Below are 22679 nucleotides of genomic sequence, written 5' to 3' on the forward strand. Positions count from 1 at the left end.
GTGAATTAAAAGGCAAGCCTTATATTTATTTAAGGAGGCTAGTTAATGAGACATAGAAATCTCTTCTAGGCACAGAAAGACAACATTATCTACTCTCCATACTGCAGGCTAAAATGGACATCTAATTAAGCTGCTCCACTTCTAAAACCTTTCAGTGGTTTTCCCATTGATCTTTTAGTGGTCTCCAGAAGGATCCCAAACTCCCAATCGGATCTCTTAAAGGTTCTACAAATACACAAGGGAAGAATCTAATGATGGAATTTATAAGGTACATCCTAATAGCCCAGAAACTACTGAGAGAAGGAAATATAGTGATCAGTTGAATATCACTTTCAATACGTTGTCCTTTGCAAAAAAATGATATATGCTGACTTGCCTGTGCTGGATTCTGTCATTACTAGCACTATTCTGAGGACACCATTACTATAGGGTCTTCCTAAACAAAGCGATCTGTCTTTGTCAGTATGCTGTTTACTACAGAAGAAAGTCACTAAGTGAACATGACCTCCTAGTTCTTAATAATTTTCCTAAGACTAGAAATTCCAATGATCAATTCAGCCACTTTCTTCTGTGGTTCCAGATAGTTTCATGGTACATTATATTCCAAGAGGGCTATCATGTAGCTTCATTATTAATATTTTACATTTGTTCAATGTTTCGTAGTTAAAATTTTTTAAATGTTGTAATTGATACTTCATTATCTCCTTATCAACCAAGTATGAGGCATAATAAATATTATTTCCCCATTTAAGAAATGTGAAAATGAAACTACCCTAAGTATGCAAGCTATGAAGCAATTTCCCCCAAATCATACAGGTCCTGCATACATTTACATACTAATTATATTGCATATATATCTTTTATTTATATGACATTTTACAGCTTACAAAGTGATTTCATATTCATGATTTAACTTGATCTTCACAACAATCCTGTCATTATTTCATACTATACTGGACCAGCATGGTGTAGCTATTAAGAACATAAGTTGTAAAAGCAGACTGCCTGGATTTGAATACTATTCCATCACTTTCTGGCAGTGTGTTTCCATTTTTTTTTACCTGAAAATTGAAATATAAATGAACCCTACAAATCTTCTACCTCCTGGTTCAGTGACTTTTCTATTATACTATATCACTTTAATTACATTAAGTCAATGATACTACTCATTTACTTATTTTATGACGAATTTATTCAGTAAATGCACAAGGCACGCTCTAATCTGAAATCTTTACCATGACCAGGAAGGGGCTACCTGATTTCTAAATGAAGTCACAAGACATGTGACTTTATTTAGAAATTACTGCAACAGGCTGTGACATGAAGCATCTTAAAAGCAACCAAATATAAATTTTAGCACCTCAAGAAATGTAGCTTTTTAGAAACAACAGGGTCCTTGGCAAATTCTCAGATTGTAATGTCATGTTTCTTGGTCATTATTAGAGCAGTCATATTTTAACCTGCTGTGAATATAAAGAGATAAAAAGTAAAATAGATGTTTTATTTAGACCAATTTAAATGAAGCCCTCAACATATATCATTTCCATTTTTTATTCACAGATCACAGCATACTGACACAATTACAATGTAAATTAGTTTAAAAAAAATTAATCCCTATCACCATGAAGCTTACATTCTTGTATGATATACAGACAACCCCCCACACAACTAAATATATAACGTAATAAATTAATGATAAGAGCTATAAAAAAAATAAAGTACCAGGATAAGGGGATACAGTGATGGGCAGGTGCTATTAGATAAATTAAGGAAGAGGCCTCTTGGAGGAGGTAACATTTGAGCAGAGCACTGGATAAAGTGAGGAAGTGAGTTATGTGGGAAGAACATTCCAGTATAAATGAATGTTTTATGTGTTCGAGGAATGACAGGGAGGTCAGTGTTGCTGGCGAGCTGCAGGTGAAAGGGAGAGGGGCAGGCAATGATGTAGGAGAGGCAGCGAGGGGTCAGATCAGGTAGCCCCTTGCTGGTCATGGTAGAGATTTCAGATTTAATGTTAAATGTGGGGGAATACAGTGGGAGATTGAGAGAAGAGAAGTCAAAGGACCAGGTTCACATTTTACAAGGATCACGCTGGCTTCTGTGTAAACAGACTACAGGGGGCAAGAGTGGAAGCAGAGCCCTATTAGGAGGCCATTTATTCAGAGAGCAAATATTTATTGAGCACCTACTAATAGTAGACATTGTTCTAGGTGCAGAGGATACAGCCGTAAACAGAACAGGCAAAAGTTCCAGCCTTCTAACCTTACATTCTAGGAGCTATTCCACTAGCCCAGGCAAGAGATGACAGTGACCTGGATTTAGGTGTACCAGTGGAAGTAATGAAAAGGGATCAGATTTAGCACACATTCTGAAGACAAAGCCTACATAATTTGCTGAAAGAGTGAATGTAGAGTGCGACAGAGTAAAGCCAAGAATGACTCCAGTGCTTTTGTCTTATGCCTGTAGGTGATGCCACCTATTCAGACAGGAAACTCAGTAGAAGGAGCAGGTTCTGGGAAAAAATGCAAGAGTTCAGTTTTTTGACATGTTAAATTTGAGATGTATCTTGGACACATAGGTAGAAAAGGCAGTGTAGGCAGCTAGAAATACAGATCTAGAGTTAAGGGGAAAGGCAGGGCTAGAGATAGTTTAGGAGTTAAGACAGTATTTAAAGACATAAGAATGGAAGAGTTTCAATCTGATTAGAATCTCCAGGTACTTGAATTTTACAGAAACTGCCCACGTGATCAGAATGTGCAGCCAGCAAAACCAATGACCTTAGGAGTGAGAATATAAAGAAAGGAAAAGTCTGAGGAGAGAGCTCTGGAACATCTGAGCATTAACCACATGATCTACAAATATATTCAAATAATCCTTGTACACTTTATGGTGAAGCTAACATATGACATAGAATCTTCACCAACATTACTGAGAATACGCAATTTGAATTTAATTTGTCATCTTCTGAGTAAAATGGTTCACTACCGGACATTCATTTTAAAGATTAAGACCACATAAATGAATCTGAGTCTAATACTTCTTTTGCTACATTTTAACTGAAAAGAATGGAACAGCCAAAAGAAAAGAGTCTATGAAATAATAATTTTTTCAAACTGCTGATATTTTTAACTTTCTGAGATAAATATCTAGGCCATTAATTTTTCAGATTTTCTGCTTTTCTAATATATGTATCCAAAACGAAAGTTTTTTAAAGCATATTTTATATACTACAAGTTTTATTATATTTTGTTTTTTATTATTTCCATTTAAAATATTTTCCAATTTCTTGTGATTTTCTGACTTAAAGGCTACTTAGGAGTATATTAATATCCCAACACTTGGGGATTTTGATTTCTAAGTTATCTTTTAGCTATCATTTTCTATGTTATTTTACAATTGATTAATTCTACTATGGTCACAGTAATTGAAATCTTTTGACATTTGTTGAGATCTGTTCTATGCATCAGCATATTGTCAATTTGGCAAATAATCTATGTGTACCTGAAAACAATATGTACTCTGCAATTTGGGGGTGCGGTGCTCATATATATGTCTATTTTGTTTGTTGGCTTATTTACTTATTTATTTCCTCATTCATTCAATAAATAAGTCAAAACCTTAAAGTGGCTTTTTAAACTTAAGAAGGAAACTAAAAGATGTTCCATAAACTGAAGAAATACAGTGATTATGGAAAATTAAGTTATATCTCCAGGCCTCAAAAGGCATTCTATACTTGGGATTATTCTTCTCAGAACACCGACACCCTGCAACATTTTTCCTTTCCTGGTTATAATAGGCTGTTTCATCCCATGTTTCACTAAGTTGATAGGAAGCAGTTTACCTGATTTTCATCCTGTACTTCCATGTTGTATTGGTCACCTGGCTGAACTTCCGTGACTTTCTCTCCAAGGAGGAAACCCAGACGAGTCATGAGTGTGTTTGCTGCCTCATCTACAGATGGAGGGGGACCAAGTTCTTGTTCAGCATCACCTATAACAGGAAGACATTGAAACACCTGAAACTATCAAAATAAAATGGCCAGTTTTGCAACTATTTTTACATTCAGTTTGGTCATTTCCTTTGTTTGCACATTCTAAATGCAAAATTACGAAGTCCCTGACTAGAAGCTGATTTTTCCACTGTTACATATTATAATTGATAGTCTACTCAGAATCCTCAATATATTTACTTGAAACCCTTGAATTTGAGAAAATGTTTTTGTAACTCACTGAATAGAAGTTTCCCATTTCTTTGGCAGTTGGCCTTCCAATACAAGTCCTCGTGTTGGGATCTAGTCCTGGCCATAATCACCACCTTCATTCATGTTCTTTTATCTTTTTTTTTTTTTCTTACAGTTCGTGTAAATATCCTTTTTTATTTTAAAATCAGTTCAAACTTACAGAAAAGTTTCAAGAATAGTAAAAAGGACATTTTTTTCCTTAACCACTTGAAAATATAGACATGATATCTCATCATGCCCAGACAGTATGCATTTCCTATAAACAAGCAATTCTCTTACATAACCACAGTACTAGCAGAGAAATCAGGAACCTAACATTTTACATTATTATGATCTCATCCACAGACCCCATTTAAGTTTTGATATTTATCCAGTAATGTCATTTCTAGCAAAAAGATCCAATTCAGGATTAAGCAATGCACTTAGTTCTTAGTTCTCTTTGACTCCCTTAATCTCGAACAGTTCCTCAGTCTCTTCTAAACTTTCATGATCTTGACACTTTTGAAGATTACAGGCCAGCTATTTTGCACAGTGTCCCTCAATTTGAAGTTATCTCATGATTTAATTCAGGTTATGCATTTTTGGCAGGACTATTGCAAAAGCAATGCTGTGTTAACTTTGATCACTTGGTTATGGTAGTGTTTGCCAGATATTTCCACTCTAAAATTATACTCTTTCTCTTTGTAATTAATAAGTATGTAATGTGGGGATACTTTGAAAGTATGTAAGTATACCATTTTTCAACAAACTTTTAAATTAAAAAAAATTTTTGTGATAAAAATACACGTAACAAAATTTGCCATTTTAACCATTTTTAAGTGTACGATTCAGTGGCATTAAGTACGTTCACAATGTTGTGCAACCATCTCCATTTTCAGAACTTTTTAATCATCCCCCAGAGAAACTCTGTATCCACTAAATAAAACTCCCCAATCTCCCCTCTTACTAGCCCCTAGTAACCTCTATTCTACTTTCTGTCTTTATGAATTTGCTTATTCTAGGTACCCCATATAAGTGGAATCACACAGTATTTGTCCTTTTATGTCTAACTTATCTCACTTTGCAAATTTTCAAGGTTCATCCCATGTTAGATCATGTATCAGAATTTCACTCCTTTTTATGACTGACTCCATTTTATGTACATACCACATTTAGTTTATCTATTCATCTGTCCATCAAGTTGGACACTTGAGCTGTTTCCATCTATTAGGTATTATGAATAATGATAGTATGAACACTGGTGTACAAGTAGCAGTCTGAATCTCTTCTCAGTAAACTTTTGCCCACTATTTTTAGCATCCATTAATGTTTCTTGGTAGAATTACTATCATGCTTGCCAAATAGTGATATTTTCTAAATCCATCACTCTTCTATAGTTTAGTTTCTTTTCCTTTATCTATCTACCTACCTATCTGAACTCAAAGACTCCTATCGTACTCAATGAGTTATAACCTGTTACTATTATTATTTATTTTGATGCTCAAATTGTCCCAAAGTTGGCCATGTAAGCCCTTTCGATTTGGCTCTTGTAACCTTCTGATATATCCCTGTCATTTTCTGAGCACTTCTTTGCTTTCTGGCACCAGATGTTCCAGGCTCATCTTGTACTTTCCCTGCCCTAGCCCTAGAATCAGTCCTCTTCCCAAGAAGGGTTGATTTTTTTTTTTTTTTAGTGGGGAAAGGTATTTAGAATATCAGGTATGCTCATTGCGATCAGGATGTCACTGCCCCCCAGGTCCACTTCGTCGACAGAGTTAGGCAGTATGCTCATACACTTATATACATACACACAACTCTATATTCGCTTTTATTTGTAAATCCAAATACAAACATACACTCTAAATGTTCACAAAGATGCTCCAATTCCAATTCAATAGGGTTAATTCTAGATTTCTTCCTTTCCAAAGTTACAACTCTGTTCTCCAATAGTGAAAAATCTGGTTCTTGTTTTCCTTATTTAATACTATACTTATTTAATCTATCCCCCTACATGTAACAAATCTCACCGCTGCTCATTGCCACCCTGCACACAGGTGCTCTACTCACCCTAGTTGGGTTCCTATCCTATGCCAGATAGCCCTGAGCTATCATTTCCCCCATAGTCAGGGTCATTTTTTCAAAATAATTCATATACCATAAACTCTATCCTCTTAAAGTATACAGCTCAATGGCTTTAGTCTCTTCATAAGTTTATGGAACCATCACCACTTTCTAATTCCAGAATACTTTCATCACTCCAAAAAGAAACCCCATTCAGGTTCATTTTTTTGCCCTGGAATTCAGACCCCTAAAATTCCTGATCTCTGGCATTCATTTTAATCCTGTGCTTCCAGACTGCTACACTCTTTCCATACAATTAGCTTTTAACACAATTTTTTTTTCTTTTTTCTTTTTTAAGAGCTCAGCTTTTTATTGAACGTGTTACTAAAGAGGTTTAGTCAAAAAGACCAAAGCCCATGTCATCATCAGACTCTTCAGATTCTTCTTTCTTTGCTTCCACTTTCTTCTCCTCAGCTGGGGCAGCAGTGGTGGAGGGGGCAGGACCTCCTGCCGGTGCAGCCCCAGATGCTGGGGCAGGTCCACCTGCCCCCACACTGCAGATGAGGCTCCCGATGTTGACACTGGCCAAAGCCTTTGCAAACAAGCCTGGCCAGAAAAGTTCAACATTTACACTGGCTGCTTTAATGAGGGCATAGATCTTATCCTCGGTGACTGTCACCTCATTGTCGGGCAGGATGAGGGCCAAGTAGATGCAGGTGAGCTCCGAGTCGGAGGCCGTGGTGCAGGTGAGCGCTAGGCAGGGGTTGCCGGGCATGGTGCAGTCGCTGGATGAAGTGAGGGCCTACAGCCCAACGCAGCCTTGCTTCCTCAGAAGGACCGAGCACCTTAGCGGCAGCTGAGGAAAGCGTACTTTTCTTTCTATTTAGGCTATTTTTCAGTGGTTACCAACTACAGGAATTATTCTTTTTCAAACCTTTTCACTGAGGGATGCTGAACAATGTCAGTATGAGGTTTTTTCCTTGGACTCAATTTATTTCCAAATAGAGAATTTATAGGAATTTATAGACATAAAAAATAGCCAGGGAACTCAAGATGATCTATTTTAAATGTGATGCAGAACTAAGTTACCTAAACTGAATATCTCTTTACATTAACTTGATTCATTGTCAACATTTTTTTCAGATTTTGTTTTATGTTCAGATGCATTCAGTCTAACCTGTTAACAATCCACAGTAGCACATATCCTATATAGGATATTACACAAATCTTTTTTTTTTTTGGAGTCAGATATGTCCTTTCACCATAGCAAGCATTAACTATAGAGTATTGTATGGTTTGATGCTAAAATATAATAGCTTAATTTTTTAGTATATTCCGTGTTACACATTAAATCACTCCTAATGGCAAGAAAGTGAGGTTTATGTTCTTACTATTCAATTTAACATTTATCTTAACTTCTCTACTAAAGTCACAAGCTGCAGGTCAGAGGAAGGGACTACAGGTGTATCCTTGTATAGTATTATTGAACTCAAGTGCTCCATCTGTGGAAAATCTATATAGAATTCTCACTGAGGACTTCCCTGGTAGCACAGTGGTTAAGAATCCGCCTGCCACTGCAGGGGATACGGGTTCAAGCCCTGATCTGGGAAGATCCCATATGCCGCGGAGTAACTAAGCCCGCGCACCACAACTACTGAGCCTGCGCTCTAGAACCTGCGAGCCACAACTACTGAGCCCGCGAGCCACAATTACTGAGCCCACGTGCCACAACTACTGAAGCCCTCGCGCCTAGAGCCTGTGCTCCGCAACAAGAGAAGCCACCACAATGAGAAGCCTGTGCACCGCAATGAAGAGTAGCCCCCGCTCGCCACAACTAGAGAAAGCCCATGCACAGCAACGAAGGCCCAACGCAGACTAAATAAATAAATTAATTAATATTAAAAAAAAAAAAAAAAGAAAGTGCCTAGACTGGCATTCAAACCTAATTCTACCAGCGTTAAAGTCCTATTAAAAAAAAAAAAAAAAAAGAAGAATTCTCATTGAAATTATGTCAGAGTAGAAAAACAGGATCTATATTCCCTTCCCTACTTCTCTGCAAAAGGCAACAAAAATGCATTTCTCTGCCACAGACCAGAAAGATATCCCAGGGGCTTTTTTACCTCTATAATGTCCAACATTACAGACAGTTCCTTATCTCTCTACCTCTGCCCAATTATGATACTCTAACATAAAATCTCAGGAAAAAGCTGTGTTACAAAAGGCATGCAAATGCATCTTCAAAACAAGTACCCTAACTCTAAAAAATAATACAAATGAATATATATACAAAACAGAAACAGAGTTGCAGAGATAGAAAACAAACCTGTGGTTACCAAAGGGGAGAGGGAAGGGAGGAGGGACAAATTAGGGGTATGAGATTAACAGATACAAACTACTATATATAAGTAGATGAGCAACAAGGGTATACTACATAGCACAGGGAATTATACCCATTATCTTGTAATAATCTATAATGGAATATAATCTGCAAAAATACTGAATCATTATGCTGTACACCTGAAGCTAACACAATACTGTAAATCAACTAAACTTCAATTAAAAACAAACAAATCCCCTATCCGTCATTCAAGCAAATTTCCACCTTTAAACCCTTGCTATGAAGAATTTTTCATTTCATTACCACAGTGTGTAGAATTTCTAAACTACTGAGTCAACTATTTAATATTATTAAAATTTATCAAAGTCTACTATAATAACAAGAATATTTATAGCATATGAAATTTGAAGTAAACAGTTTCAGGTTAAAATGCTAAATGTAATTCTGAAGACATCTATAATAAAATGTAAAAGTCCCTGACCTCTTTAAATTTCACAACATACTACTACACTATATACAAATGGCAGGCAAGAGGCTATAATTATATTATCATTTCATGCATTATTTGCAAAAGTCCAAATGTTACTCACTTAAGAAAGAGGCTAGGGGAAAAGAAACCAAACTCTTCCTTTTTCTTCTAGGCTCTTATACTCATGTTACTCTTAGTCTTACTATATCACTCTATTTCTCTTAAGTGCTTTTTTCCCTAAATATTAGTTTCTTAAAAAGATACTAATATTTATTATTTTTAAGAAGTCCACAAGCTCATATACTTTATATACATTAAAGTATTTATGGGAGAAATGATATAATGACCAGGTTTTGCTGAAATTAATACAGAAAAATTGGAGACGATATAGATAAAACAAAGTTGTCAAAATTATTGAAGCTAGGAAATGACTACATAGTAGTGCATTATTCTATTCTCTGTTTGTGAATGTTTGGAACTTGAGGAAAAAACTCTATGCAGGGAAGTTTCTTTTAAATAACTTAGCAGTTCTCAACTGGTGACAATTTTGCCCCCCAGGGAACGTTTGGCAATGAGTGGGGATATTTCTGGTTGTCACACTGCAGGGAGCGGTGTTGCTACTGGCATCTAGTAGGTAGAGGCCAGGGACTCTGCCAAACATCCTACAATACACAAGACAGCTCCCCACAATAAAGGATTATCTAGCCCCGAAAGTCATTACATAGTATTGAGGTTGAGAATCCCTGCAACAACTAGAATCACCTTATCCTTTAAAATCTGTCAAATTGGATGAACTCTTAATACACAGTCAGTAGGAAAATCAGTGTCCAACCTGTTACTTCCAATTTCTAACTTACAATGAATTTTTAGTCTTTGGGCTATTTCTTTCCTGAGTGTAGGGTCTGTTTTCTGTACTACTAGATTCTGCTGTAATCTTTTCAGTCTTCAATGAACCTTAGTCTTATGGTGGTGTGTGGACAGGACTTTACTGGGGTTACAGTGTGTTTGGTAAGGGTGGGGGATTATATCATGGCACAGAACAATTAAATGAAACTAAAAAATATGATATATCTCATATTTTCAGATTATCGTTTATTAATTATAATAACAGCTAGCACATATGGGGATTAATTATATGCCAGGTACTGTTTCTAAGTATTTTATATACTTTAACTCTTTCAATGATCATAACCACCCTATGAGGTAGGCACATATCCCCTTTTTATGAATAAAGAAAGTGAAGCACAGAGGGATGAGTAACTTACCCAAATTCATAAGCTAATAAGTAGCTGATCCAGGAAATCTGGATCTAGAACTCAGGCTCTTAACCCCTAAGCTCTACTGTCATCCTTGATTCCAGTCTCTCACCATTTTGCTGGGCATCACTTCCTACCTCCCCTCTGCCCAGGGTATTTGTTCAAAACTCTCAAAATTCCTCTTAAATCCTCATACCAAATATTTTACCTATCTTTCTGTCTCATCCATGACCATCCAGGTGATGTGAAGAAGGTGTCATCTTCATAACCAAACACGCCCAATTAAGGTATGTCCCTAAACAAAGACAGTACTTTTCTTGAGTGGAATTCTACTGTGACTTCTTTAATAATGATGAATTTGGAGTATGATACACAAAACAAGATGGCTGGTAGGTTGTTGGAAAATAATCACTGTGACACTATTATACAGAAAATAAATATCATTCATACATTATGTTGATTAAAACTCTTGAAATATATCTTGGCTATTTGGGAGCAGTGTGTTTATGCAATAGGCTTTGCTCCCAGAATACTGAATGAGGAATACAGCACCATAAAACTAAAGGATTCTTATGTCTGGATTTTTTTTCCTCAGCAGAAGTGGTTATTGAATGTTTATCAAATGCCTTTTTTAGCCTCTATGAAGAAAACTAGTTGTTTTTATTTCTCTTACAGCTATTAGTATGATGAACTATTTTAATGGATTTTGTAATTTTGAAAAGCTTTCTTTAAAGTTAATAGGAATTATTATTAAACATTAAAAAAAAAAGGATCTAAAATTCACATGGAAACGGAAAGGTCTAGGAATAGTAAAGAAAATGTGAAGAAGAATGACTGCTATTACTTAATATCAAGGTTTAATCTAATGCTAAAGTAATTAAGACAGAGTATGATTGGTACAAGCACAGATAAAATGACCAGGAGAACAGAATAAAGAATCCAGAAACATATCTATACATGTATAATCACCTTATTTGGACAGAGATGCCATTGCAATATTTTAGTAACCAAATGGCGTTTTCAATCATTGGTGACAGATCAATATGTATGAATAAAAATGAAACCTGTCCCTACCTCATCCCATACACAAAAATCAATTCCAGGTGGATAAAAGACCCAAATATGAAAGATAATACATTTTCTGGAAGACAGCCTAATAGAATATCTTCATGAACTAGGACTAGGCAAAGATTTCTTAAACAGAACACAAAAAAGAAAAGATGGGTAAGTTTATTAATGAGAAAAACTTCTGTTCACCAAAGACTCCATTAAAACAGTAAAAAGGCAAGCCATAGAGTGGGAAGAATATCTTTAATTCATACATCCAACAAAGGACTTGTATTTAGAATATACAAAGAACTCGTACAAATCAATAAGAAAAATAAAGACAGTACGATTAAAAGATGAACAAAAGAAATTCCACATGGGAATTTACAAAACTCCTGTTTTATACAAAATGTTCAACATTGTACGGAAATGAAAATCAAAACCACAATGAGATACCACTACGTATGTGTAGTGCAGGATAGCACACAAAAGAAACAAACCAAAAACACCTGATAATATGGGGTAAAAGGACAGTTAAATCCTGTTGTACTGGTGTATGTACAATGTAAATGTGTACAATGTATGTGAATGTAAACTGGTAGCATCAAATTTGGAAAAAAATTTAGACTGGGGACTGAGACCCCATGACCCAGCAAGTCTACTACTAGGTATATACCGAAAGGAAAAGTATACATAGGGGCATCAAAATAGATGTAACAAACATTCATAGAATTGTTCATAATAGCCAAAGTTGAAAATGCCCATGAACAGTAGACAGACAATGAAATACGACAGCAATGAAAGAGAATCTCACAAACATACTACTAAACAAAAGAAGACAGACTCAAAGGAGTACATACTAAATGACTTCATTTATATAAAGTTTGAAAACTGGTAAAAGAAATCGTTGATAATGCAGTCAGAACAGTGGTCAAGCTTATAAGGAGTGGATTATGATACAGAGGAAACATGAGGAAAGGTTCTGAAGTGCTGGTAATGTGCTGTGTCTTGATTTAGGTAGTGGTTATACAAGTGTGTTCACTTCTGAAAATTTCATAGAGCTGCATAATTATTACTTGTATACCTTTCTGTAATTATGTTATATATTAATTTTCAAAAATTACAGAAAATGTATTAAGGACATAGGACACTGGGTTTGAGAATGAAACAATATTCACAATACTTTTTTTTCCTCCAAGAAAGAAGTCTACAGCTATGAAAAACTAACTAATGCTATATATAATTAAAAATTGAGTGTAAAATAAAAAATTATCGGACCACTCCCCTCTTACATCGGTTAACTTAAAGTGGAGCAATGACCTAAGGATAGAGAGAAGCCAGTATATACAAGAAGTATTTTGTAAATTAAAGGAAGTAGTAGAGAGCACAGAGAAAGAAACAATTAAACTTGTTCTGGAAAGGTGGAGGAAGAAAAGGAGGAAAGAAGGTTTTTTGCAGGAGGCCATACTTGTTTGATTTTTTAACAGTAGAGTTAAGGAAAAAGAGGAGAGGGAGCAATTTTCAGATTCAAATTCTGTATGACTTACCAGTTCAACACAAATACAGAATTCTAAGATCAAAACTGAGTAATATAGCATATTTAGCATTGTTTTAAAAGAGTGTTTTAAGTTTATTTCTGGAATAATAAATTATATTGATAGTTGTACTAGTAGTAATAATAACAATAACTTATTGAGGCATTACCGTCTGGTACTTTTCTAAGTGCTTTACATGTATTAAATTATTTAATCTTCACAACACCTTCCTTACCTTACAGATAGTAAAAGTGAGGCACACGTAGCTCAAGCTTTTGCTTGCCCACGGTTACACAGTTAGGCAAGGGAGAGAGTCAATTTTGAAGTCCAGGCTGCCTGGCTGCTGGACTCATTATCTTGCCAGGAAATAAGTGATTATTAAGTACAAATTGTTTAAATGGTTATTTTATTTATTAATGGGATCCAGCAGAATAACCTCCATGGACAATACAAGAAAGCATGAATTAATTCAATAAATATTTACTAAGTACTTTCTGTGTGTCCAGCACTGTGTGAGGTATTAGATCACATTTATGAACAATGGGTACAGTCCCTATCCTTAAGGAGCTTATAGTCTTGTGAGGAAAAACGGAAAGTAAATAATTTGGTTGAATCATAGTAAATTAAACTCTGAGAAATATAATGCAGGCAAGAAATAGGATGCTGTAAAAAAGCAAATGCTGAATATTTCAGAATATTTTTGTGTTTTGATGACATCAATTTTCTTTTCAGAGATGGTTTATACTTTAAAACATTTGCAAAAAGTATTTTTTACTCTAAGTAGCCAAACTGCAGAGGGATTAAACAATGATTAAAACTGTGCCAAGAAATGAATTCATTTCTTGGATAGGCTTAGCTAATGTATCCAAATCCCTAATCTGTATTCCTAACATGGCAGGCTACACAGAACCGTTCCACAGACTCTCTTAATTCTCAGCATTCTCTTAGTATTTTCTCATCGGGCTGTTTACATTTTCCTTTATGATCTGTTAATTATAAACTGCTTGTTCTCATCTATTTCAAGACTCAGAAATTTGTACTACATTTAATCAAATAAAGAAACCCATGCTTTCTCTCCAACAGAGTTACAAAACCTATGATTAGCTTGGCCCGACTGCCAAAGCAAACCTGGTTATATTTTCATTTCTTAGTTCTTAAATGGCAACCTAAATTTTTCCTTTTCTGATGAACATTGGAAATGGGTGACCGACAAAAGCAGTGGCTGCAATTTGCCACAGTAAGTGCTAAAGCCGGCATGGAGCTCTTCCACATCCTCCCCACGCTGAGCTCCTGACTGTGAGAGTCACTGCCAGTGATCAAGTGATCAGGAATCAAAGCAACACCACTAGCCCATCTCCACTCATAGAGGCTGACCTGAAAGCATATCCCTACACTTCTTAGTTCCCTTGGGCATAACTGAAGAAGAGGGGGAGAAAATACATGAACTGATTGTTGATACTGTGGGGTGGGTATATGGGAGGTTCTTTGGGTAGGTTTAAAAGTTTACACAATAAAAGATGTTTTCGGCTTGGCCATGTGACTTTATTTGGACCTTGGAATGTTATGAGCAGACGCGTGAAATGTGCCTGAGCAGTTGGGCTTGTGTTCTTGTGCTCTGGTGATCCACCAGGAGAAAGAGCTTCTCTCCAGCGGATGCCCCTTCATCCTGGGCCCCAGAATGAACACCCACAGGCCTGAGCCCAGCTTGAACCTCAGAGCTGCTCAGCCAACCTGCAGCCTGAGACAGAGCCATCCCAACCCACACTTGCAAATCCATGTCTAAAAAAAATTGCTTATTTTATGGTTGCTCTAAATTTTAGGGTGGTTTGTTACACAGCATTATTATGAGCATTTAATTTTTAGGTACTTAATTTGATTCAAATGCAACCATAACTTATTAGTAGACCAAAATGAAGCCCTGGTGATTTCTCTTGCCATGTATTTTCTGTTCAATATAACCATTCTCTTACTCACCTTCATACCCACTCACTTCTAGCTGTCATCTTATTCCAGGATTCTATTCTGTTTCTTACTCACCTATTGATCTTGTCTTTTTAAAGATGTAATTTACATACAATAAATTATATTCCAATAAAGTATGCAATTCAATGAATTTTGACAGATATATACATCTGTGAAACTACCACCAAAATCGAGATATAGAACATTTCTATCATCCCCAGAAGTTTCCCTAGGTCCCTTTGAAGTCAAACCCTCTCTCAAACCCTAGCCACAGGCAACCACTTTTTCTGTTATCAGAAACAGAAACCACTGCTTTCTGTTATCTTAGTGTATATCTTCTATAATTTTATATAACTGGAATTAAACAGTATATTTTCTCTTTTGTCTGGCTTCTTTCGTTCGGTTTTTGAAATCTATCCATGTTTCAACAGTTTGTTTCTTTTTATAGCTGAGTAGTATTCCTTCGTATGGCTATATCACCTTTTTTTTCTTCCTGCTGATGAACACTGGGTTGTTTCATATACAATAGTTTTTTGGCTTTTATATATGAAGAAACTACGAACATTCTTATAAAAGTCTTTGTGTGGATATATATTTTAACTTCTCTTGGACAAATACGAAGTTGTGTAATGGCTGGGTTATAAAGTTTGAACATTTAACTTTGTAAGACATTGCCGGTTTCCAAAGAGATTGTTCAGTTTACACTCTCAAGTAGTGTGTAAGATTTCTAGTTGCTCCATATCCTCGCCAACGCTTGGTATTGTGAGCCATTTTGATTTTAGCCATACCAATGGGTGCACAGAGGTATCTCATGGTTTCACTTTGCATTTCTCTGATGACTAAAGATATTGAACACCTTTTCATGTATTTACTGGCCATTCTTATATCTTCTTTTGTGAATGTTTCTTCAAATCTTCTGTACTTTAAAAAATTAGGTTCTCTTATTAATTATTTGTAGGAGTTCTTTATATTGGATACAAATCTGTCAGACATATGTATGCTAATATTTTTCCTGTTCTATGGCTTGCCTTTTCCTTTTCTCAAAAGTCTCTTTTGAAGAACAAAAGTTTTAAATTTAGATAAAGTCCAACTTTTAAGTTTTTTTTTTATAGCTCACACTTCTTTTGTCCTATCCAAGAAAACTTTGCCTACCTTAAGATTGAAAAGATTTGCTCCTAGCTCTTACATTTAGGTCTATGGTACTTTAAGTTAACTTTTGTGCATGGTATGATGTAAGGATTGATGTTCACTTCCCCACTGAATTCCCCTGACACCTTTATTGAAGAATAATGGAAGTCCTTTAATAATGGAAGTCCTGCTGTTCTTTTGAAAAAGCACTGGGGCCACTCTAGGTCACCTGCATTCCTATAAAAATTTTAAAATCATGTAAATTTCTAAATTTATAACCATGTAAATCTTATAAATTTCTACAAACATTTTTTTCTTGGGATTGTAGTAAATCAAAATTGCTACTTTAGCAATACTGAATCTTCTAATCCATAAATGATATCTTCATTTATTTGGATCTTTATCTCAGCATTGTTTTATTTATAATTTTTAGTGTACATGTTTTGTTAAATTTATCCCTAAATATTTCATGATTTTGGATGTTATTGTAAATGAAATTGTTTTTAGATTTAATTTTCCAATTGTTCTTTGCTAGAATATAGAAATACTCCTGATTTTTATATACTGACCTCACTGTCCTTCTTTTATACTTACATAAATGCATTTATATAAATGTTATTGGAAACGTATCTTGCAAGTATTAGTCTGTGTTTGTGTATTGCTCTGCTAGTATATAAACATATTTATATAATATAAAGGTAGTTAGACTTGGGGTGGGAATCTCCATGTCCACATAGAACACTGACATATCGAGGCAGCTTATCAGAGGCTTGCTTTACACCAAATTTGGGAGAAACAATGATGAGGCACTCAGGTATTAACTAGTTCTGGCATTAGGATTCTTAAACAGGAAAGGAAGATAGTCATAGACTATCTTCTAAATTCCTCAGGCATGTCCATAAATACTGACATATATGGAAACTTTTTTTTAGTGTTCCTAGGTGAAACAATTTGGGGTGGAAGATGAGATGCCACTTACAATACTTTCGAACTTAACTGCAGGAACCTGGTTCTGAGTTCTTCCAGCTGGGGATAAAGGTAATAAGGGGAATGGAGGTGGTGTAAGGTTGTAAGAAAAAGAGGCTAATAAAAGAGCTGTAAAACTAGGGGTACTGTACAGAACCGAAAGAGTAAGTTAATTCTAATTTAGAAGTCTGACAAGAGCTGTAATACTGGTATACTAAAAAAGTGCTTACCTCACACAGCATAGCTTCAGTGCCATGAGACGACTAAATCAAAATCAGTTAATGTGGAAAGTGATATACCACCAAGGCATTAACAGATTCCAAAGTCATGTCAAGATCTGCCTCTGTCACTGGGAATGATGTTATGTGAAAAAAAGGTATGGAAATAAATGAAGACCACCCAAATAAGAACAAGTAAAGGCTATTTATTCAGAGCTTGCTATAGCAAGGGAATCAGCTACTATCACTTGCACCTGGAGGAGACTTAAAGGCAGGCAGAGGAGTTGAAAAGCTTTATAGTGGGGAAAAAAAGGAGAGGCTTCAGGTATGCCCTGATCGGAGGCACCTGGCACAGAAGAGCTGAAGGTGGGCTAACTAGAAGCACCCTACATGACTGGTTACGTGTGCGTATTTAGCCTTCTCTGGTTACTCCTAAGTTGGAAGTGAGGGCAAATACTAGGGAAGCTGTCAGTTAAAAATCAAGCCCTGGTCATTTAGTTCCAATAGTTACAGGGGTTATTGTTGGCTTCCTGGACTGGTTATTAGAGATAGTAGCCTTACTTCCTACAAGTCTGACTTGTAGATAGTAAGTTGGGTTCCTAGGCTATCTGCTGCAAATTGGGTGTCAGAACTCTATTTTTATACATGGTCTGGTCATTGTATATATATTCAGTTTCTCAAAGGATAGTGTTAAGTTTATTCATGTATTTATTTTCTTTTTCCTGACCTTTGAGGATAAATGTGTCACATCTGGCTGGCAGATATTTTCCTGAAATCCTCATTCTTTGCTTTATACTAATTGATTATGTTCTATAATTACATTTATTACAATTCACTCGTAGCTGATTAATCTCAGTTGGCTGCCATGGCCGAATTCTTATCCAGTGAAGCTTTATGCCCCTTCCCATATGCTAGTCACATTGGCCTTGTAAGTAGACGTCTATCAATGGAAGGAGAAAGTTTAGGAATTTAAAGCAAATGAGATACCACAAATAAAAAAACCACTGAAAGAAATACTACTTCCCCTTTCTCAACACCATAGTGAAATTACATTATAAGCACAGATTAAGAAATCAGGGTTCCAGTTGTTCATGCTTACAAGCCCCTCTGTAGTAAATTAGAAAAAGACATATTCTTAAGTAGAGAGAAAACCATGTAATTTGCACATATTTGTAACATACTAAATTTTTTTCATTTTGCCTTCCTCTGACTTTTTAGGTTCATTTCATTCATTCAACACACACTGAACGAACACCTACTATGTATTAGTCAGTCACTGCACTAGGCACTGTGGATACAGTGGTAAAGCATAAAGGAGAAAATGTGCAAATTGTCCAGATGAGTGTTTTTGGTCATTTTAGTGTTTTTTTTTTTTCTTGTTTGGATAGTTAAGAAGAAATGATTTAGGGATAACTGTTATTCAGAAGCTTTCATTAGAGAAATGCTGTGACGATTCACTTATAGTTTAATTCTTTCTTCTCTCTAAGGCAGAGAGCATATAATCTGGGTCATTATAAAAAATGTTACTTGATTAGGGACCAGATAAAGCATTTGTTGTACTAGAGAATTCATTGTATAGAATAAATTTTAACTAAGAAAATAAGCATCATTGCTCTGGTAAGGTACCAGAAAATAGCATCCATATTTTATGCCCTTGACTGTAATGGAAGTTTTACTTGTATACAAATGAATTCTAACCAGAGTTCTTTCACTTTAAGACTTATAAACAGAAAAATTATTTATATGAAACAAATAATACCTTTACATTTTAAGGGTAGCCTTCTGTTCTACAGTATCAAAGATGATTTACATGGATTAATAGAAAATTGAGTCTTTAATATATGCACTAGGAATTTTGTGGTAAATACAAAAAATATATTACATGGCTTTTGATATTCAATGTTTTAATGAAACATTAATAACCAGCAGATAAGAACATTCCTTTTAAAACTGGTTTGCAACAGAGCCGAGCAATAGAAAGCCAGACTGTAGTAAGCTTGTGTCTCATGATCCTCTTCAAACACTAAAGAAACTCTCCAATCATTTTGCATGATGACTCCCATTCCCTATTTAAAATTTTTTTTCTGGCAGCAATATAAACATCAGCTTCAACCACTCACAATTATAATTTAACTATTATGGCTATTGTAGAAGGTAAGATGAAAGCTGAAAACATAATAATGTTTAACTTACCTCAGTAATCTATGAAATACATTTGGGATTTGTGACTGGATGAAACAGACATTTTCCTCCCCAATGTAACAGTAATAGGTCAAATAACACCAGAAAGACATCAGGCACAGAAAGGCAAGTTTTTCAACAATTCAGTATCATGGGTAATATCATAATCACACTTGGCAAAACTTCCCAAAATTTTGATGCAAAATACTAATTTCTTTGAGATTAAGTTCCAAGTCCAAACAGGAGACAACTTGCTCAAAGAGATGGACCATGAACCAACTCTAAGAGCCTGTTTCAGGGCTTCCCTGGTGGCACAGTGGTTAAGAATCCACCTGCCAATGCAGGGGACACGGATTTGAGCCCTGGTCTGGGAAGATACCGCATGCTGCGGAGCAACTAAGCCCGTGCGCCACAACTACTGAGCCTGAGCTCTAGAGCCTGTGAGCCACAACTACTGAGCCCACGTGCCACAACTGCTGAAGCCCATGTGCCTAGAGCCCGTGCTCCGCAACAAGAGAAGCCACTGCAATGAGAAGCCCGCGCATTTCAACAAAGAGTAGCCCCTGCTCGCAGTAACTAGAGAAAGCCCATGTGCAGCAACGAAGATCCAACGCAGCCAAAAATAAATAAATTAATTAAAATAAATAAATAAATAAATAATTTTTAAAAGGCCTGTTTGAAAAGAGAAGTTCTTTATATTGATATTTAATTAACTGGCTAATACTATCAGTTCAATTTCTTAGTAGATAGCTCCCAGAATTTATGGGGACTGGTTTGTCCAAAGAGGTAGTGTTCTAAGACTGTTTTAGCATACAGTCTGTTCCCATGTAGCTTCATGAGGAACACAGAACAGAAAAATAAAAATGTATACATACCTTCAGATGTATACACGATCTACAAATACAAATGCTAGAATTTTTTTTCCCCAAAGGAAATAATGATGGTAGGGACCTTTTAGTAATTGGAAACCTTCCAGCTGATGACAATCATTAAAAGCTGGACAAAATATATTTAAAAAATCTTTTGGAAAGCATTAAAGATCCAACAAGATGGTGGTAAGTCATCATTATAAGAACAGGGAGAAGATGGAAATCAGAAATGGAGATCTTGCCCAGCACGGAGGGCCACTTTAGCACTGGGGGCATTTCTTAACAGGGAAGAAATGACTGAGCAGCTGAGCTGTGTGTTTAGCTGTCTCACAAGGTCAGGGGAACAAAAATGGAGTCTAGGATCTGCCAGGAGTGGGAAATCTAGTAAAACACCCCATACTTTAGGCTGAGACCCTTAAGAGCTACACCCTAAGGATAAAGATGAACCAGAAGTAAACTAGGTCCTGCAGTCCTGATTTGTGTCATTTCATTGGCTTGGAAAACTTCACACCCTGAACTTGGATTGAACTGGTCACAGGTGGCAGAAGCAAATGAAAACCCTCTCTGGAAAAAAAAAAAAAATCATCCTACTTTCAGATTATTTCTACACATATTGTCAAATATTAAATCCAGCACACAAAAATAATTAGGGGTATGAAAAGGCAAGAGAATTAGCAGAATAATAGGCAAAAGAAATAATGGTAAAGGTCATAGGGTTAGAGTAGTACAGTCAATCTTTTAAGATTATTCTTAATATAATATTGTAAAAATGTGGTAGAAAAGAGCTAGAGTCTGTGGGAAGATGAGTGGTGGAGATGGAGGAAGGAGAGAGCAGTGGAAGAGTTACAAGAATAAGAGTCATTTGATGAACACCGTGTTGGAGAAGGTGAATATTTCCCTAATACCACTAGAGGTTATTGGTTGAGGAAATTCTCCTTTAGTTCTTCTCTTTTTAAAGTAACATTACATTGCAATTGTTCAATCATGCATAATGCTTCCTCCTAGCAGAGCTAAACCATAGTAGCTAATAACAAATGATACTCTAAATAGCAGCTTATGTCAGGTAATGAATGATCTAAATCTAGAACTCTTGATATGAGATCCTCTGATACACTTTTGGAAGTCTATGAATCTCCTGAAATTGCATGTTTTAACAGGGAGAGAGTAAGGGAAATTTTCATTCTTTCATCTTCCAGTTCTTCTTTGCCACCTCCTAAAAAAGTAACGACTTCCTGTAACCCACAGCAGAGGTTGCAAACTCAAATACCTTCAGGATATGGGAAATTTTAATGTATCTGGCATGGCTAGGGGTGATGGTAGTAGGAAATGATAAAGTGTATGTTGAGCTGCAGAATATACAGCCAGGCTGAAGGCACTCTATTTCTTTTCAATGTGCTTGCTAAACAGTTTTTGAATACCTTATCTCGAAAAATGTGTCTACTGTTTTAAAATTAAATATAAGTTGGAGGTTAAGATGGTGGTCTTGGTCTGAGATGTCTTCCATAGTTCTAAGTGAGAGCCACCTCTCAATATGGAGGATCCAGAGGGCAGAAAATAGGGAAGAATGGTCCCTGGATGTAGATGGGAAAACTAGATCCATGTCAGGGTACCAGTGACACAGGTCACACTGTCAATCCTCAACTGAGGGGAAAAAAGTGCCTTAGTTGGGGCAGGTGCAGAGAAATCTAAGGAACCTTTAATCACAGGACCCCATCTCTTTAAAACAGAAGTGTTTGAATTTCTCCTACTTACCCTTCCTTTCCCCTACTTCCTTCCTAAATAACTGCCTTCTTTAAATTAACTCACCTAGAGCCTAAGTTAAAGAACCAACTTTTAGGGAATCTCTACAGTTGCATTATTTAGATACCTAGCTTTAGGGTATGGAATGGAAGTTAGCAATAATGTAACTTCCTTAGAAGACTCTAGTCTTTGATTCTTATTAATTTTGGTTTGCTTAGACTAGTTTTCAGATAAAACTATTACACAGGGCAAACAAACCTAAATGTTTCATTAATTTCTTCAAAACTCAGACAATATGCAAAATTTTGCACGTGGGTGCAATTTTCTGCAGAGGCTGTCCATAAATTTCATCAGTAATCCATATATATAAAATGATAGTGTTGTACACAATGAACTTACCCAATGTTATATGTCAGTTATATCTCAATAAAGCTGAAAAAGGAAAAAGATGCTCCCTAAAAAGTAAATTTATCTCCTAATAATCCTATACTCTTTTTTATTTTTAATTAATTAATTTATTTATGGCTGTGTTGGGTCTTCACTGTTGTGCGCGGGCTTTCTCTAGTTGCAGTAAGCAGGTGCTACACTTCGTTGCGGTGCGCGGGCTTCTCATTGCGGTGGCTTCTCTTTGTTGCAGAGCACGGGCTCTAGGTGCGTGGGCTTCAGTAGTTTGGCATGTGGGCTCAGCAG

At 36.0% G+C, this 22679-nt stretch overlaps 2 protein-coding genes across 8 annotated transcripts in view; both read right to left on the minus strand.

Annotated features, from left to right (window-relative positions):
* The window catches only part of TANC2 (tetratricopeptide repeat, ankyrin repeat and coiled-coil containing 2), a 358004-nt gene that overhangs the window by 150548 nt on the left and 184777 nt on the right, over positions 1-22679 (minus strand). For all 7 annotated transcript variants that reach the window (XM_059909100.1, XM_059909099.1, XM_059909098.1 and 4 more), the window contains one exon: positions 3842-3990. In XM_059909100.1, the coding sequence (XP_059765083.1) occupies positions 3842-3990 (149 nt within the window). The remainder of the gene's footprint in view (positions 1-3841; positions 3991-22679) is intronic.
* LOC132355335 (large ribosomal subunit protein P1-like) lies at positions 6646-7055 on the minus strand. The gene has a single exon (XM_059907622.1). The coding sequence runs from the start codon at positions 7053-7055 to the stop codon at positions 6675-6677; it is 381 nt and encodes a 126-aa protein (XP_059763605.1). The 3' UTR covers positions 6646-6674.

This window comes from Balaenoptera ricei, chromosome 20 (assembly GCF_028023285.1).
Source record: "Balaenoptera ricei isolate mBalRic1 chromosome 20, mBalRic1.hap2, whole genome shotgun sequence".
Taxonomy (NCBI): domain Eukaryota; kingdom Metazoa; phylum Chordata; class Mammalia; order Artiodactyla; family Balaenopteridae; genus Balaenoptera; species Balaenoptera ricei.

Coding starts and splice junctions, on each gene's coding strand:
- LOC132355335 (XM_059907622.1), bottom strand. CDS start 7,055: ATGCCCGGCAACCCCTGCCTAGCGCTCACCTGCACCACGGCCTCCGAC.